Source organism: Sinocyclocheilus grahami, unplaced genomic scaffold (genome assembly GCF_001515645.1).
Source record: "Sinocyclocheilus grahami isolate Dianchi unplaced genomic scaffold, SAMN03320097.WGS_v1.1 scaffold459.1, whole genome shotgun sequence".
Taxonomy (NCBI): Eukaryota; Metazoa; Chordata; class Actinopteri; order Cypriniformes; family Cyprinidae; genus Sinocyclocheilus; species Sinocyclocheilus grahami.
Window position 1 is genome coordinate 1,250,987 of NW_015505638.1, and position 18,059 is coordinate 1,269,045.

The 18,059-nt window shown below is 37.8% G+C and overlaps 1 protein-coding gene across 16 annotated transcripts in view; it reads left to right on the plus strand.

Moving 5' to 3' along the window:
* The window catches only part of LOC107552863 (focal adhesion kinase 1-like), an 80,439-nt gene extending 62,779 nt beyond the window's left edge, over window positions 1-17,660 (plus strand). For 6 of the 16 annotated variants that reach the window (XM_016234896.1, XM_016234891.1, XM_016234884.1 and 3 more), the window contains 12 exons: window positions 1,587-1,698; window positions 4,379-4,495; window positions 6,378-6,464; window positions 6,656-6,802; window positions 8,718-8,831; window positions 11,278-11,343; window positions 13,140-13,188; window positions 13,906-14,009; window positions 15,056-15,064; window positions 15,663-15,818; window positions 16,647-16,727; window positions 16,821-17,660. In XM_016234896.1, coding sequence (XP_016090382.1) covers window positions 1,587-1,698; window positions 4,379-4,495; window positions 6,378-6,464; window positions 6,656-6,802; window positions 8,718-8,831; window positions 11,278-11,343; window positions 13,140-13,188; window positions 13,906-14,009; window positions 15,056-15,064; window positions 15,663-15,818; window positions 16,647-16,727; window positions 16,821-17,033 — 1,255 coding nt within the window. In that variant the 3' untranslated portion in view covers window positions 17,034-17,660. The remainder of the gene's footprint in view (window positions 1-1,586; window positions 1,699-4,378; window positions 4,496-6,377; window positions 6,465-6,655; window positions 6,803-8,717; window positions 8,832-11,277; window positions 11,344-13,139; window positions 13,189-13,905; window positions 14,010-15,055; window positions 15,065-15,662; window positions 15,819-16,646; window positions 16,728-16,820) is intronic. The other 10 variants (XM_016234895.1, XM_016234898.1, XM_016234897.1 and 7 more) reach the window with 8 other exon arrangements.
* Window positions 17,661-18,059: the final 399 nt, after the last annotated feature.

Consider the following 18,059-nt stretch of genomic DNA (forward strand, 5'->3'; position numbering starts at 1 on the left):
CATAGCACCTTTTGGTCTGTTTAGTTATATTCAGCTACAGTTTTTGTCTTTTTTTTTGAGAGCCTGAGACCCCTGCAACAGTCATGGCTGTGTATGATGGTCTGGGTGTGGGGAAGCTTTACAGGTCTGGATTGATCACGACAGGTGTCCCTTCTGTTTATCCTGCATTTCTCTCTCTCTCTCTCTCTCTCTCTCTCTCTCTCTCTCTCTCTCTCTCTCTCTCTCTCTCCATCAACACACTCATGGTCTCTCTCAGAGATAATAGAGTTTCCAAAAATAGTCCCTCTCTCAGTCAGCTTAGATTTTCTCACCCCTAAGACTTACATGCTCCAGTCTTTCTTCGCTCCTCTTGCGTTTCTCTAAGAACATCTGAGCACAAGGCTTCACTGAGGACATGTACGAACTTCACATATCGATACTATAAGGACTGTCTGGTGAGTTTTAAGGTCATTACTAACATTTCCATCCTTTAAGGCTTTTATTGAAGCCATTGCTGTGGGTGTACTGGAGCTTTATTGTGTCTATTTTGGGGTCTATCATGAGCAGACCCCACCCCGAAACTACTCGCAAATGTTTGCCGTCGGTAGGAGTAAACTTTTTTTGAAAGAAGTCTGAAATATAGGAAAAGTTTGAAATACAGTAAAAAAAAATTATAATAATATTGTGAAATACAGAAACTGTTTCCTATTTTTATTTTTTTTATTTTTTCCTGTAATTTTTATTTAATTCCTTTCATGGCAAAGCTGAATTTCCAGCAGCCATTACTCCAGTCTTCAGTGTTGCATGGTCCTTCAGAAATCATTCTAATATGTTGTTTTGGTGTTCAAGAAACAACACTTATTATTATCACAGTTGAAAACAGTTGTGCCACTTAATATTTTGTGTAAACAGGGATGTATTTCTTTCAGGATGTACCATTGTAAATGTTTTTACTGTCACATTTGATCAATTTAATGCATCCTTGCTGAATAAATGTATTAATTTATTCAGTTTTGAATAAATGTCATAATTTATTCAAAACTTACTAACCCCAAACATTTGAACATGCAGTTTATTATGGATGAGGAGTTTGTAAATCATTATATAAGTGTTTAACATGTCTCTTTTTATTCACACAGCAGTCTAGCATGACAAAAGATGATGAATTACTGTAAATATGTTAACATAATGAGATGTCTGTCGTCCTCTTATCACGTTGACTACTTACAGCTTCTCGTGATGTATTTGATTGTGAAATAGGTCGAATAGTGTTTCAGGTATGAATCAGTGTTGTTTTATTTTCTGTGGTCGTCCACCGTGTGTGGGTTGGGATCTTACACTGACTAGTCTGTGATGGTAGAGTGACTCCACCTTTCAACCAATTGCATAAAATTGGAATTGTCATTCTCTTGAACTCACACCCATTGACAAGTATTAAAGCAAAGATTGAGGGAAAATGTGTAATTTGTATCGAAGAGATTTATTACCTATCAGCTCTGCAAGAGTGGTTGCAAACGCAAGGATCCATATTTAGATCTCCTAAGGAATTGTAGTCTTAGAAGAAGGATGTTGTTGCTTGATAGAGTTTTCCATCGGTGTTTGTGCAGTACAATCCTCGGGGAGGAGAAGGCTCAGCAGGAGGAGCGCAGCCGTATGGAGATGAGGAGGCAGGTCCCCGTATCCTGGGACTCAGGAGGCTCGGACGAAGCACCACCCAAAGTAAGTAACTGCGCCGGGCCATTTCTTTTGTTAAACTATCTATGTCCATGTGATTGCAGAAAAGAACATCAGTTTAAATTCATTGTATTGCTCATGGGTTTTTTACGTTTTTACATTTATGGCAGCCTGAGTTCATCTGGAACAGCAGATTTATTATCAAGGTTAACAGCGTGTCACCATTTGTCACACTTTTGTCACCTTTAACCTTTTTTTTTGTTGTTGAAAATTAGAGTGAAAGAAGGACAAGAGGAATTTTTTCCCTCTGAAAATTTTGACTGCAATAATTTTTTCTTCATTTTATTTAACAAAAAACAAGTGTTAAACAAGAGTGTGTGTGCTTCAAGTGTTTATATATATATGTGTGTGTGTGTGTGTGTGTGTGTACTGGTTTATATATCCTGGTGGGGATTAACCCTGACTACACGCAGACTCATGGGGACTCGTGTCACGGTGGGGACCTAAATTGTGGTGCCCATGGGTACAAAAGCTTATAAATCATACAGAATTAAGTTTTTTGAAAATCTAAAAATGCAGAAAGTTTCCTGTGAGGGGTAGGCTTAGGGGTAGGGTTGGTGTAGGGCAATAGAATATAGGGTCTGTACAGTAGAAAAACCATTACGCCTATGGAGAGTCCCCACAAGGATAGCTGACCAGACGTGTGTGTGTGTGTGTGTGTGTGTGTGTGTGTGTGTGTGTCAGGTCATGTCTTCTGTCATGTAACATCACTGTGTCTTGGATACAATACCATTCTAGTTTCTCATTTGTTATGGTTGTATAAGGTGAGGTCTAAACTACTGAGACCACCACGACAAATTCTTCTATTTTGCATTTGTCTAAGTTAATAAAAAGAAATAATATAACTACATTAATGAATACATTAATAGTTATATTATTATATTTACTTGTTTGATTTGTGACTTAGAAATATTTCCAAATATTTGTATTTTCGTATTTGAGTTTGATTTTGAATCACAGATGTTCAGTGTGATCTCAGGCTTTTGGACCCCCACTGTCTGTTACATATGCTAGTTCCCATATGCAAAAATGCTTCTTCCCATGTGGTTCTCTGTCTTCACTGCTCTCTTCAATCAATGAATGATCATTGAATATCATTAGATGTGTCATAATCTTTCCACATTTTATGGATTCAAGCTCCATTTATCACTTGAAGAATACAAATAAATCAATCACAGACTGACTGATCGATCTATAAACTGATCAGTAATTCAGTCAAATTAAGCCTCTTTTGGATGAAAATTAATACATCCATGAAATCAAGACTTGGAGTCTGTGTGTGCCAGCTTTGAGCTTTGCTCCTCAAAGTTGACAAATTAATTTGAGAAATATTCAGATTTATGTGGATTTAAAATTTGCAGTCTTTCTTTTCTGGGAAAACACTTTAAACGTATTGATGACTCATTGAGTCTTACTTCTTCTTTTAATAGGAAATACACTCAAAGTTATTTGTAATATCTGAAATAAATAATTTATAATAAATAATATTAAATGATCAATTATTCAGAAAGGATCAATTAAAATTGATCTAAAGTGACTGTAAAGACATTTATAATGTTTCGAAAGGTTTCTATTTCAAATAAATGCTTTTTAACTTTTTATTCGTCAAAGAATCCTGAAAAAATGTATCACAGTTTCCACAAAAATATTAAGCAGCTTTTTTAAAACAACTTTTTCAACACTGATCGTAAGAAGAAATGTTTCTTGAACAACAAATCAGCATATTAGAATGATTTCTGAAGGATCATGTGACACTGAATACTGGAGTAATGATGCTGAAAAGTAAATTACATTTTTAAATGACAACATTTTGAAATTAAAATAAAATGCCGTAGTATTACTGATTTTGCTGTATTTTTGATCAAATAAATGCAGCCTTGGTGAGCATCAAACACTTTTTTTCCACATTAAATGAGTAAACATTAAAAACATTCTAAAATCTTACTGACCCCAAACATTTGAATTGTAGTTTTTATTTTTTTGATTGATTCTGTTAGTCTGTCTGCTTTTTGACAGGGTTTTAAATCCTTCCCTCTCCTGTGTTGCTCATATTGTGGTGATTGATAGGCCAGGCTGATCTCTTCATTCGCTCTCTGTGTGGCTTAAAGCACCTCATACTCTTACTTTCAAACCCCCTCTGCTCTCTGTCAGACCTGCCAATCATCCTGTCCAGGTGCTGATGTCTGTTTTAATGTTGACTGGTCACACCTGGCTTTGTGCTAATGTCCAGAATGAATCTGCATCCATCCATGTCATGCCTCACTAAATTTCTGCCTTTGTCATCCCTTCTGTTTGTGCCGTGTTTACGCGTGTTGTTAAGCTCATCTTATATTTTGTATGTGTGTATGTGTAGCCCTCCCGTAGACGCCCCCTCCAGCACAGCTTCAGTATGGACTGTCTGTCTGCGCCCACATCTGCTGCTTCTCGCCCTCCACAGCAACCCTTTGGTTCCCAGATCTCCCTTTACATCCGCCAGTCCAAGCCGCCCGACTCTCCTCCGGTGCCATGCGATAAAACCATAATTAACCGATCACCACACATGCAGCACAACACTCATGCTAATACACAACAGCTTAGCGTACATCCCCAGCATACATTCCTGCAAACTCAGACCCCGCTTCTGCTTCAGCCGTTACCGCTGCACTGCTCCCTGCTGTTCCCTCAGGGGCCCAGAAGGACACCCTCTGTCCCCCCCAGTGCCACCCAGCCTGCTTTCTTCGACCCCTACTATCCCTCCATGCAACAGCTGAGCCTGACCCACGTGCCCTACAGATTCTCACAGGCAGGTGTGCTAGGACTGTTAGCGGTGCTTCCCAGGAATTTTACTGTAGCTTTCTACAAGTACTTTTATTGGTGCATGCCATTAGCTGCAAATTAGATGTTATAGAGGTAAAAAAAAAAATCTATACTCAATATGTAATAGAGTATAATAGGGCCTGCCTACTTTTTCAGCAACATTTGTTCCGGAAGTAATTTTTTCTATACATTTTTCCCATGAGAATTTTAAAAAAGGCTTAAAATTTTTTAAAGTTAAAACTATTGATTTATATGTGTTGATTATGTATATAGAAACATTATATTTAGTTTATTACAAAATACGGATACAAGTATTTAAGCAGTTCGAGAGCATAAAGAAACTGACTCTACATCATTCGCTGTGCTTCATTGGAGTGGGCCATTTTCTGATTGGTGGAGATTGCTTAGCAGAATCATGGCTAATGTAATGTTTCACCAGGTTTCCTTTTTAAACAGTTATTTAAAAACTAAGCTTAAATAATGAGGACTGATGGCTTGAACAAAAGCATATTCCATCAGTTAATAACCTTTGAGCTCACAGTAGGTCTGTATTCAAAGGTTTATAGGTTATTGTTAAAATAATCAGTTGCCCTGTGGAGAAAGTTAATGTGATTTTTATTTCCGGAACCAGACTGTTGCACTCTATTGGAAATATGAAGGATTAAATTCACATTGCATGCCACCTCTGGCTTTTGGAGAAAATGCAGAGTCAGATTTACATGTATACAGTACATGTAGGACAAAGCCAAACTACAATCACATTATCTACTGTAGGTCTGTTAGTCGAACTTTGCAAAAATCATGTAAAAAGTATTTACATGACATTTTATAAAGACAAATTATTGCTTTAGTCTGAAAGAAATTGAACTTTAATACAGTAAAGGTATTTTACTGACTCAACCACTGTGACTTAATTACCGTGGTGCCTTTTAGGCTTCAATGTAGTTCTTATTTTAGAGCCATTTTAGACCATTTCAGTCATGATCAAAGATGATTTTAGGCTAAAACCAAGTTAAAAATCTTCCAGATAAAACTGTGTAGGAAAACTGCATGTTGCCTCTTCAGTGCATGTAAACTAAACTGTGTGCCAGACCTGATTTTTAACATGTATTTAAATAAAAATTAAGCTTTAACCTGCCATTGATAGACGTGTGTGGTTTTGTGAATCTCAAAAATGAATATAGCTTTATTTTCAGAAGTGCAGACAAAACAGTTGTAAAAAGGTTCCCAACCCCATCCGCATCTCCAAACATCATTATTAACAAAAGGACATTTTTTTGGTAGTCCTTCACTAGAGACAAGAATTCCCATCACTCTCATGCCAGCCTTCATGAGGGTTTTTCCCCCCATTTTAACCCTTTTCTGTCCACTTAGTGTATGTTATTGTATGTTGTCACCTACTTTTCTCCTTCTGTTCCTTTGTTTCCTCCTTTGCTCATCTGGAGCTGTGGTCAGTCGACTCTCTCTATGAACGGGTTTATAAGGTAGATGAGTCCAACTTCTGTTTTTTTTACCTACCCACAGCTGAGCACGGAGTATCCCAACCAATTGGATGAAGACTGCCTCCTGTCAATAAGCATTCATTTTTCAATCCCTTCCCTTTAATATATAATACCCGCTCACGTACTGTAGAATGATAATAACATTTCTGAAATAACGAGCATTGTGTTAACATTTAATTAACTGCTTGCATTTTCTGTTTGCCTGTTTTAATTTTTTTCCCCTTCAACAGCCTGAAATCTTCATCCACACAAAATGCCAAGAATTTTGTGTGCGTCTGGTGGACTGATTTTAACAGCATCACCTAACATTAACCCGATTGGTCAAGATGTACTAGTATATTGACATGGTTGTGTTTATGATTACAGCCCAGTCGACCTGGTTATCCAAGTCCCCGCTCCAGTGAAGGGTTCTACCCTAGTCCTCAGCACATGGGCCAGCACAATCATTACCAGGTACAGTGCTTCTATTAGTCTAATTCAGATGGGTAAATTCACTAAGACTCAGTTCTGACTACTAGAGTGTGGAGGACGCAGCAGATAACTAGTTGGATTGCAAGTGGATTGAATAAAACACTAGTGAATTAACCCCTGAATGTACATAAAGAATATAAGTTTGCTTTATATGTCCTTTTGGCATGATGTAGATGGCAGGGCACTCAGCCCCACACGGCTTACTTCCAGTGCCCAGCGTGATGTACCTTACCCAGGCCGCAGGGACTGTACTTGATCCCCACGACAGCTGGAACCATCGCAGGGCTGCTCAGGATCACATGTGGAATCCCAGCATGGAGGTTAGACATCTGCAGGATTTCTGAATGCTGAAATCTAAGCTCTGTTTCAAAACCGAATGAGCTGCCAACATAAACAGCATTTTAGGCATCTCAGAGATGCTCCCAATGTGAAGGCTGTTTTAAACATTAATAAATGTTGGAGGCCTTTTAAGGTAGCTCATTTTGGCCAAAGGCTGCACAAAGTGTGTTCTTCATGAGTAAGGCAAATCATGCTGATGCCTTCGTGCTCTTCTCATGGCCTGCATGACCTGAAAGGAGTTGCTGCCATAAAGAACATTTAAAATCAGTCACTTTGAGGTTTTATTTTGGATTCCATCTATTTATTTTACATGTATTTATTAATAAGTATGTAAATTGGTTGGTTTTCTGCATTAATTGGTCATAAAATATCATCTGATCTTCATCAGATTCACAAGTTTAGACAAATACAATGTACTTATGCGAACAACACACAAAAAGTTATAATCTTTTTTGTCTTTATTGAACACTTTCCATTAAACATTCACACTGTGCTGTCGAAAGAGTAAGTGAACTTTACCTTATTGTCCTTACCTGGATGATCCGCAACTGTTTTTTTTCCCCGTGTGATGAGTTTCATGAGTTGTTCACGAGTCCCTTGCCTGTCCTGAACAGTTAAATTTACCACTGTTCTTCAGAAAAAAAGCCAAACAAGGGCAATTGTTAATAGCACCACTCGCACAGAAGTCAAACCGAGCAGCTGTTGTTCAACAAGGCGAATTCTTGTGACGAACTTGAACAACTTGAGCAAAATCTGTGGGGAAATTCAGGATCTTATGTGAAGCTCACAATCATGCATATTCCAATTGAAATGACTAGTATGATAAATGTTACTGGACCTTAACAGAAGGTAGTTAAAGGGTTAGTTCACCCAAAAATGAAAATTAGCCCATAAATTACTCGCCCTCAAGTCATCCTAGGTGTATATGACTTTCTTCTTTCAGACGAATCCAGTCGGAGTTATATAAAAAAATTGTCTTTGATCTTTCGTTTAATTGCACTCAGCGGGTGTTGCATGCATCAGTCCAAAAGAAGTTAAATAAAAAGCACCTGTAGCGAATCGATGCGTTTTTGTAAGAAAAATATTATATTCAAAACGTTATCATCACTTTAATGTAGCTTGCGCCAACAGTTGTACACAGAAGCAGTTCCAGGCTGATGATGTATGAGTTCAGCGTTGCGCATGCGCCGGTGAGTCTCGTGAAAACCAATGTTTGTTAACAGGAGCAAAGGAAGCAAAGTTTCCTTACTTTAGCAAAGGAAAACCAGTTTCCTCTTGGCTTATATCGAAATCCTCCGACATTCTTCTTTACAATTCCTCGTTTTGTACTTCAAATAAGTGACCGTTGTTTTGTTTTGATCTCTCCGCTGCGTTTCCGTGTGTGTCACTTCTGAGCGGCACATGCGCAAAGCTGACCTCATACGTCATCTGCCCGAACTGCTTCTGTGTAGGACTGTTGACGCAAGCTACATTAAAGTGATTATTACGTTTTGAATATGGATATTTTTCTTACAAAAACGCATCAATCCACTACAGGAGGCCTTTGTTCACCCCCAGAGCTGTGCGAGACACTTTTTTTTATGGATGGGTGCTTTTTATTTAACTTCTTTTGGACTGATGCATGCAACACCCGCTGAGTGGCATTAAACAGCTTGAAAGATCAAAGACAATTTTTAATATAACTCCGACTGGATTCGTCTGAAAGAAGAAAGTCATATACACCTAGGATGACTTGAGGGTGAGTAATTTATGGGCTAATTTTCATTTTTGGGTGAACTAACCCTTTAAGGCAGCTACAGTATCAAGACTGGAGTACCTGTTTGTTTTTGGTTGTCATATCTTATTATCATTTTGTCATGTTTATTAGCATATGTTAATGAATTGTGTTTGTTTCAGGATGGTGTGGCTGTGCGCGGTGGTCTGTCGCAGCTGATGGAGGAGCAGTTATTGCTGCAGCAGCAGCAGATGGAGGATGATCAGCGTTGGTTGGAGCAGGAGGAGAGACTACTGGTACTGATCCCATTCACCTTCACCTCTTCCATCTCTTCCTCACATTCATCTGCTCATCTTTGTTCCCTAACCCTCTTATCCCCATTTTCCCCCCTGCTTAGCTGTATTATGTGGTCGTTAGTTTTTTCCTTCTTCCTAAAAAATATTTTAGTGGAGAATCATATTGATGTTTATTTATAGCCGCAGCAATGATATGATATTCCAAACAGTCATTTTCATGTTTGTTTGAGAATAAGTGTTTGTGGTTTCCTGCTCCATTTATTTGTAAATGGTTATGAGTGATCCTCACAATTTCACATCAGCTTTTGGTATCATTCGCATTGTTGAAGAATTACAGATACAATATGAGTTAGAAGACAGTGATATGTGTGCACGAATGTTATTTTGCATATAAGTTTGTCTGAGAATATCTGTGTGTGTTTGTGGTATGCTAAGTTTTGGCTCACAGTCATTTGTATCTTCACTGTGTCATTATGTTCAGTTGGTCTCACAGAAAAAACTCACGCAGCTTCCTGTACCAACTAAAAAGGGCATTCAGAGCTCTACCACAGCAAACAACATTCATTCTTCTGCTTAAACCGTTACTTCTCCTCACAAACAACTTCTGTTCAAATGAAATGTCAGCTCTTATAGGAATACAAAAATTATTTGCTCATCATGCCGTTTTTCTAAACACGTAAACAGTTTTTAGTCAGTGGAGCACAAAAGGGGGTATTTTGAAGAATCATGCTGCTCTTTTCCGTACAGCGACTGTTCATAGTTACATGCTACAAAAATGACAACAAATGTCATAAAAGTAATCTGCATGACTCGTTAGCTTTATTCCAAGTCTTCTGAAGTCAAACATTGTATTCATTAATAATTTCCTCTCTGCTGACTGAATCATTGAGTTTGTAAGTTTACGCTTAAGAACAAAATAATTTTGATTTGTGAACAAATCACTGTCTGATTAGTGACTTTGGTGATTAGTGATTAGTGAACTGGTTCAGAAGAACGATTTGTTCATGAATCTGACTGATTCAGAACTAACTGAATATTAAAGTATAGTGCATGATTTGTATGGACAACTTGAATTTTTTTTTGGTTTCCAATATGAGCAAATCATTTTATTTGAGATCATCTATTCCTTTAAAACCATTACAAGCTTTTCTGTCATTTTTGACCAATTTCATTTTTTTTTTTTTTTTACACAAAGATGATCCACATAAGATCTAAAAAAAATCTAAAATCCTCTAAAACGTGCATGATTTTATTGTTACTACTTCAAGGAAGTTAGTGGTGTAACATTTCAGTAAACGTTTCTTCTTTTTTTCCCCCCTCATTAACAAAAGCTAAACTTACTTTGATTTTCCTGGTCAAAAATGACCTCAAACAGCCAAGATGTGACCTTACAAAAAAAAAATTATATTAAAGGATTATTTTTTTTGGGATGTTGTGAGCAGATGAATGAGTTGTGATCCCGGCCATTTGATACAGGTGCAGTTTTCAGGAATTCCTCAGTAATGAAGGGTTTTGTTGGCACTGAGGCGTGAGACGGGTAAACTCAGTCTGACCTGCATCTGCTGAAAGTTAAATTACTGATCAGAGGAAGTTTTCATCTCTTCACAGATGTTATACGCAAATGTTCATGAGGGATAATGGGAGGGGAAGAGAGGGAAAGAGAGAGAGGAGGAGGAGAGCCGAAAAGGGCTTGGCTTCGCTGAGTTGAGGCTCGTCGGCTGTGAGTGAGTCAGTGTGTGCGTTTAATATGTCTCACATTCAGGAGAGGAGTCACTTCACACACACACTCTATGACTTATCCCACACACCCACGGGCTTGCTTAATGGAGATCTACTCCGTGCTCTGCTCCATGCTTAAGAAACGCCAGAGAGAAACGCTCACAGGAAGAGACGGGAAGATGCAGGTCTTCAAATCCTGCTTCGGAAAACTGGTACGGTGAACTTGGAAGAATGGGAAGGGGAGGGTGCCATTTTAGTAAAGCTAAATGTGTAGATTTTACACTGTTTTTAGTTCATCTTTGAGGGATCTTGAACTATCATGGACACAGTTGCTGTAAATGATTGGTTTATATTCAGTTGATTTATGGATGGTTTATTGTCATTTCAAAGGAGTAGGAACAGACATGAGTTAGTGTGTGAAGTTTTGTGAGCAACAAATTTGATGTGATTTCAACACAAAGAAATGATTTACCATGTGAGAAAATGTTAATCACTTTTCCTACTTTTTGTGGCATTTAAACATCAAATGTGTTCTGGCTGGCTGCTACTGTGCCGTGCAGCATTGTCATTTTCATTGAGGAAATACAAATTGCTTCTAGCTGGAATCTTGTTGTATTACTCCAGGTCAGGACGGGGTGCGAATTAGCACAGTAGATATGACAGACATCAATTTGTCGAATGAGGAGAGTCAGGTTTGACCTTCTTTCTCTCTCTGTGTGTGTGTTAGCAGAAGCCTGATGGGAGAAGTTCCAGAGGCAGCATCGACCGTGATGATGGAAGCCTTCAGGGACCAGTGAGTTTCTCTTCATTTGCTTACTTTTTGTTGAAATACACTACTGTTTGAAAGTTGTTGTTTTTTTTTTTTAGAAGAAGAAATTAATAATTTTATTCAGCAATGATGTTTTAAATTGATCAAAAGTAACCGTAAACAGTTACATTGTTACAAAAAAATGCTGTTCTTTTAAACATTCTATTTAGTAAAGAATCCTGAAATATATTTATCATGATTTCCACAAAAATATTAAACGGCACAACTGTTTTTAACACTGATAAAAGTAAGAAATGTTTCTTGAGCACCAAATCGGCATATTAGAATGATTTCTGAAGGATCTTGTGACACTGAAGACTGAAATAATTGCTATTTTATAATAAAAATAATACAATTTTATTACTAACTGAGTGAGCATCAGAGACTTCTTTCAAAAACATATCCAAAAAAGAAAATCTGGCTCCCAACTTTTGAATGGTTGTGTAAATCTTAATAAACATAAGTTATTTATGTATTTAAAGTTAAAGGGATAATGCACCCAAAAATGAAACTTCTGTCTCTATTTACTCACTATCATCATATTGTTCCAGACCAATTAGATTTTTTATATTAGAAAACAAAAATTTAAGCATTTTTACACAACTCTTTTTATACAACAACAGTTCATAGTGACTGTCTCTAAAGCAAGTGTGTGTGTGTGAGTGTTAATCATCTGATCAGGTCATGTAAATGCAGTAAATTATATTGTATATGGGCGTCACCTCACACTCGCTGTGGGGGAATTCTGTACATGCACAGGAATTTCACTTAAATTGTTTTTGATGGAAGACTAAAAGAATAAATAACTGTGATTTACAACTGGGGGATTGTGTTCACTCATGCGTAGCTATGGAGGTCTAAAAATCTAATTTCAGAATTCTGTTTACAGTTTTAAAGCTTTAAAACACAGGATAACTAAATTGTAAATTAAAAGTGTGATGTTCCTATTGTAAGTCACTGATTAAAAAAGTAAAAATTGTGACATTGGTCATGTGACTCTTTGTACAGTCAGATGTTCTTGCCTCCATTGAAGCACAAGATGCTATTTAGATCATTCTCAAATCATGATCATCAGGTTTGACAGACTTCATGTTAAAAAAGTAAGAAAGGGACAAGCCAAATTCTGAGACATTCTGAAAATCATGTTAATTTTTGAAATTGTTAAAATGACAGTATGATAATTTGAAATGACAAAAATGCAAAATAGGACCATTTTTATTTGTGGTCTCAGACTTGGACTCCGCTGATAGATCTCAGCATATCATCTCTTTAGTGAACTGAGTTCATATGCATTTAGTTTGCTGTAGTGTGCTTTTATAAGCTTTACGATACTGAAATGTCTATTATAGCTGGATATCTGTTAAAAAATCAGTGGGATAAATGGGAGACCACGGACAAGGGCCCTTTTGTGAGGAAACAAGCAGCAGTGAACACTCAAGAAACCCAATCTGCTCCGCCTTCCCACTTCTAAAGTTAACACAGAACCACTACAGATGTTTACTAGTATTTGAATGCACTTCATGCTTGTCATGATCTGGAACGCCACAGCTGCTCTGTAGAGCTCGTTTGTCTGCTGCAGTGGTTTTGAATGTCTATCCTGTCTCATTGGGCTGTCCTCTTTGATTCACTGTGGTCTTAGGAAATGTGTGTGTGTGTGTGTGTGTGTGTTGGCATGCCAGGCATCCAGGCTGCTCCCCAACCAGACCACAACAACACACATGGCACTGTCTGTCTTGACTCCTGCATATTTTTAACTGTTTAACTGTGTTTTTTGTTTGCAGACTGGAAACCAGCACATCTACCAACCTATAGGGAAAGCAGGTGAGTGGGGTTAGTACAATTTTTTTCAGATGTTTTTGAAAGAAGTCTCTTATGTTCACCTAGGCTGCATTTATGTGATCAAAAATACAGTAGAAACAGCAATATTTTGAAATAGTATTGCAATTTAAAATGACTGTTTGCTATTGTAATATATTATAAAATATAATTTATTCCTTTTATGGCAAAGCTGAATTTACAGCAGTATTTACTTCAGTCTTCAGTGTCACATGATCCTACAAAAATCATTCTAATATGCTGATTTGAGGATCAAAAATTTTTTTCTCATTATCATTGTTGAAAACAGCGTAATGACTGCTTAATAATTTGATCGAGGCTGTGATATATATATATATATATATATATATATATACATACATACATACAGTATATATACAGTATATACTTGCAGTGTGTATATTTTAATAAATCTGCAAAAATGTCAACAATTCTGTGTTTTTCTGTCAATATGGGGTGCTGTGTGTACATTAATGAGGGAAAAAAATGAACTTAAATGATTTTAGCAAATGGCTGCAATATAACAAAGAGTGAAAAATTTAAGGGGGTCTGAATACTTTCCGTACCCACTGTATGTGTGGTGTGTGTGTATGTTTGTATATATATATATATAAATTTTTTTTTTATTATTTATTTATTTTTTGGCTTGCAATGTGTATCTTGCATAAAAGTGCAGATTGACTTACAGACTGACTCTTTTTTCGTCCTCAGAACACGCAGCACCTCCTAAAAAGCCTCCTCGGCCCGGAGCTCCCAGCCACCCAGCAGGAGTCTCCGGCCTCAACCCTACAGACTGCTACAATGAAGGAGTGAAGGTACCAGAACTACTACACGGCAAACTCCTATGAGAAACCTAACTCTTATAGTTTTGGATGAGTATTGTGCATGTGTAACTTTACAATAATCACTGCTGCTGTTTTTAAACCACATAAAGTTAGAAATAGCACCAAAAACACACACACATACACACACACTGCGAGGCTGGTAAGATTAGCATCTGTACTTGCGGGTCGCCTTCAGGAGCAGCTAGCATGCCAAGAGATGCTGTTTGCCAAGCCTCATTAAAATCATCCTCATTCCTGAAGCCCCTTTCACATACACAAGCACACAATTGCTCTGCAGGGTCTCTCATAAAAAGATCCCTGCACACCAAGAGCCTGGCAGTTTCCATTCCAGCGGGTTTTCCTGATGCTGTGGGTCAGCGTGCAGGGGGTCTCACAAGCAAGCAACAGCAGAAATGCAATGCAGAATGGAAAATATAATTAGGAACAATGCACATTATAATTGCGGTCTGCTTTGCAATTTTATAGTTTTTAGGAGTTTTAGCTGTGGCCGTGTTTGGTCAGTAGAAAACATTTATGGTCCCATAATAACGCTCGACAAGTGCGGTTTTCTTTCTAGTGCTGATTTTGGCTTGTATTTTCTGTTTAAACAACAACTTTGGTTGGGGAATTTTTAAATAGCTAAAAGGTTAGTTATGTCACAGTCATGATAGCCTACTTGCTATTGCTAGTCTGAAGATTGTACATTTTAAATGTTTATTTACTAAAAAGTTACTTCAGACAACTTTTGGGAGTACAAAATTAAGGCACAAAACTGTCATTTTGATTTCATCAGGTCTTTACATGTAAATTTAGTTACATAATTTCACAGAACTAAAATCTCGCAACAGTTTTATGTGGTTGGATTCAAAAATATATTGACAATGACGACGTAACTCCAAGCTGTTTTCTCTTTCTATCTCTGCAGCATGTGTATATAAAGTTATATTAATCTCTTTCTTTTTTTCTCTCTCTCTGCACACTATTCTCTTGCTCTGTGCCTCTGCCCTTCCTCTGTTGCACTGTTTTTGCGCTGGTAGCCCTGGAGGGTAAGACCACCTGTAGACTCAGTGTTATGTTTCTGTCTGTTTTTGTGCCCCCTTTTTAACCAGTTGCCATGTCATTACGCAACCATATCATTGAGAATCATAACTTCATTATCCACTAAACTGAATTACATGGGCTGTATAGATCTTGTGCCTCTGTGCATGTCCTTTGGTTTTTAAATCAGCTGTGATTTTAGCTAACAGTATATTGAGTTGTATATTGTGTTTAAAATCTACACTAAAATATTTCCTTGATCTCTTTTTATATTTAACATGGGGGAACTACTCCTTTTTGTCAACATATCATGTTTTGTGTTAAAATCAAGGGTGCGCAGATGGATTTCTAATCAGCTCAGTATTGTAGTAGGTGGTGAGGGGGTCTCCAGTAGTTGCTTGTGCTGCCATCTAGTGTCAAACATGAAATCTGTACCATAACACAAACCTCTTTATTTCATTATTACTTGTGCCCTGTAACATGGATTCAGTAACACAACCTTCATACTAAATCCTTTGTTTATAGATAGCAACATTATATGCTTGGAATTGAATAATCGTCAGTAATGCAGCATTTTAAAGCTTGTTACTTTGTATTTGTCATTAGATTCAGCCTCAGGAGATCAACCCACCCCCAACAGCTAACTTAGATCGGTCCAACGATAAGGTCTATGAAAATGTGACAGGGCTGGTGAAGGCTGTGATTGAGATGTCCAGTAAAATCCAGCCAGCTCCCCCTGAAGAATACGTGCCCATGGTGAAGGTATGACACAACAAAACAATGACAGCAGGCATCTATGGCATGGTCATTGACATCAAAGGTGTCTCGTAACCAGTGTTGTTATTGTTAAAGGAAGTTCACCCAAAAATGAACATTTGATTGTAGTTTGTTTGTTCATTGGCTCACCAATGTTTGTTCATCATTTGCCCACCAATGAATGGGTGCCGTCAGAAAGAGAGTCCAAACAGCTGATAAAAGCATCACAATAATCCACACACAGCTCCAGTCCATCAATTAACATCTTGTGAAGTGAAAAGCTGCGTGTTTGTGAGAAACAAATCCATCATGAAGACCTTTTTAACTTCAGAGTAAAATACAAGTCCTCAATCCATAATATCGCTTTCTCCAATGAAAAGGACACCTTGTCTAAACCAGGAGAGAAATATGCACAGTTCAAGCACAGTTTTTCAGTGGATTTTGATGTGAGGGGACAACAGGGGATGGACTTGGAGGAATCATTATTATGGATTATGGGGATAAAATAGATTAAAGCTAAATAGAAATAGTAAAAAAAAAAAAATTATGATGATAACCACAAAATTACTAAAACTAAAATTTAAATTTAAAATAGAAAAAAAAAGTGAATTCAAAATATTAATACATTCTATTATAGTATATAAATAATACTAATATAACACTACTTATAACTAAATATCACAGCATCAAACCAGTTTGATTTGAGAGCCACAATGGAGACGAAGATAATCAGTGAATCTCAGAGCTGTCATATCACTTTTTTATTGTAAGCTTGCTTTCCATCATATAGTTTTTGTCATTTCAACATTCTCAACATGAAAATGTGTGTTTCAGGGAGTGGGATTAGCACTGAGAACACTGCTGGCCACTGTGGATGAGACGATACCTTTACTACCAGCTCACACGCACCGAGAGGTAAACACATTTACAAACTAACACTAAATACTCTTATTCTCAACGTCCTTCGTGCCAGCTCGGCTAATTGTTACTCTTGTTCTTCGTCTTCAGATTGAAATGGCTCAGAAGCTTCTAAATTCAGACCTGGCTGAGCTGATCAATAAGATGAAGTTGGCCCAGCAATACGTCATGACCAGCCTGCAGCAGGACTACAAGAAACAGATGCTAACAGCTGCACACGCACTTGCCGTAGATGCCAAGAACCTGCTGGATGTGATTGACCAGGCCAGGCTGAAGATGTTGGGCCAGACACGACTGCATTAGCCCCCGCTAGAGGATACGATGACGCATGTGACGCCCTGGAAAAACACACCAGCACAGACTTGTACACTAATGGAGTCTCATGGGCCCCCTTCACTACTCACTGACCTTCACGTTTAACCTGCACGGTAGACCACGGGTGCCATGAGGAAGGCTCTGGATTTATTTAACATGAGCTGGACCGGACCAGACTCATCACGACTGGTCTCTTCGAGACCAGACGCTGAGAGGATGATTCTGAGCTCTGCTATGAGCTTTGAACATCTCTGGAGGAAAATAGACACTCTTACACTGTATCTAGTATGTCTGTGTTTCATTGACAAGCCCAAGCTCCACAGCCAGACCACACAAATCTAGATCCTGCGCGGCTCGGGTTCTGGCTCTAGAATCATAGAAGTTGAGACTTGGTTTTGCACAGAAGAACTTGAGTAGAGTAGTCTGGATTCCCAAAATCTGGGTTTGACGAGTCTGGTTTTGCTTTGCGGACTCCCACGCTTCTCCCTAGGACTAAGAGGGACAGCGTTGTATATTTGGGCCTTGTGCCACCTAGAGGTAAAATAAAGCTATGACTGAATTTAAAAATGAGTGTTGGAGTCATCTTGTTTCCTGGTTTGAAAAGAAAATGTAAAGAAGAGATTGATTATACATAGAAATGTGTTACAAATTTGTTAGTTGTTCTATTGTCAGAGAAAATGTCTGCTTATATGGGTAAAATATTCTTATGGATTTTGTGAAATGATGAGTGCAGTTTTTCCTGTGTTGATGTATTTCCTAGTGTGTGTGTGTGTGTGTGTATATATATATCTGCAACAGTCTATATATCTACAGTAGTCTAAGAAGTCAACATATGAAAGAAAATTGCACACATAAGCAATTTCAAAGGGTCACAATTTCACTGTTTTCTGATCATGGGCTATATCCTAGCCAAGAGGGAATTTTTAAACAGTGTAGTGATGTAGTGGTGCCACATGTTTTATTTCCAGACATATTTTCTGAATGACTGTCCAATGCTCTGCTCAGTATTTCTGC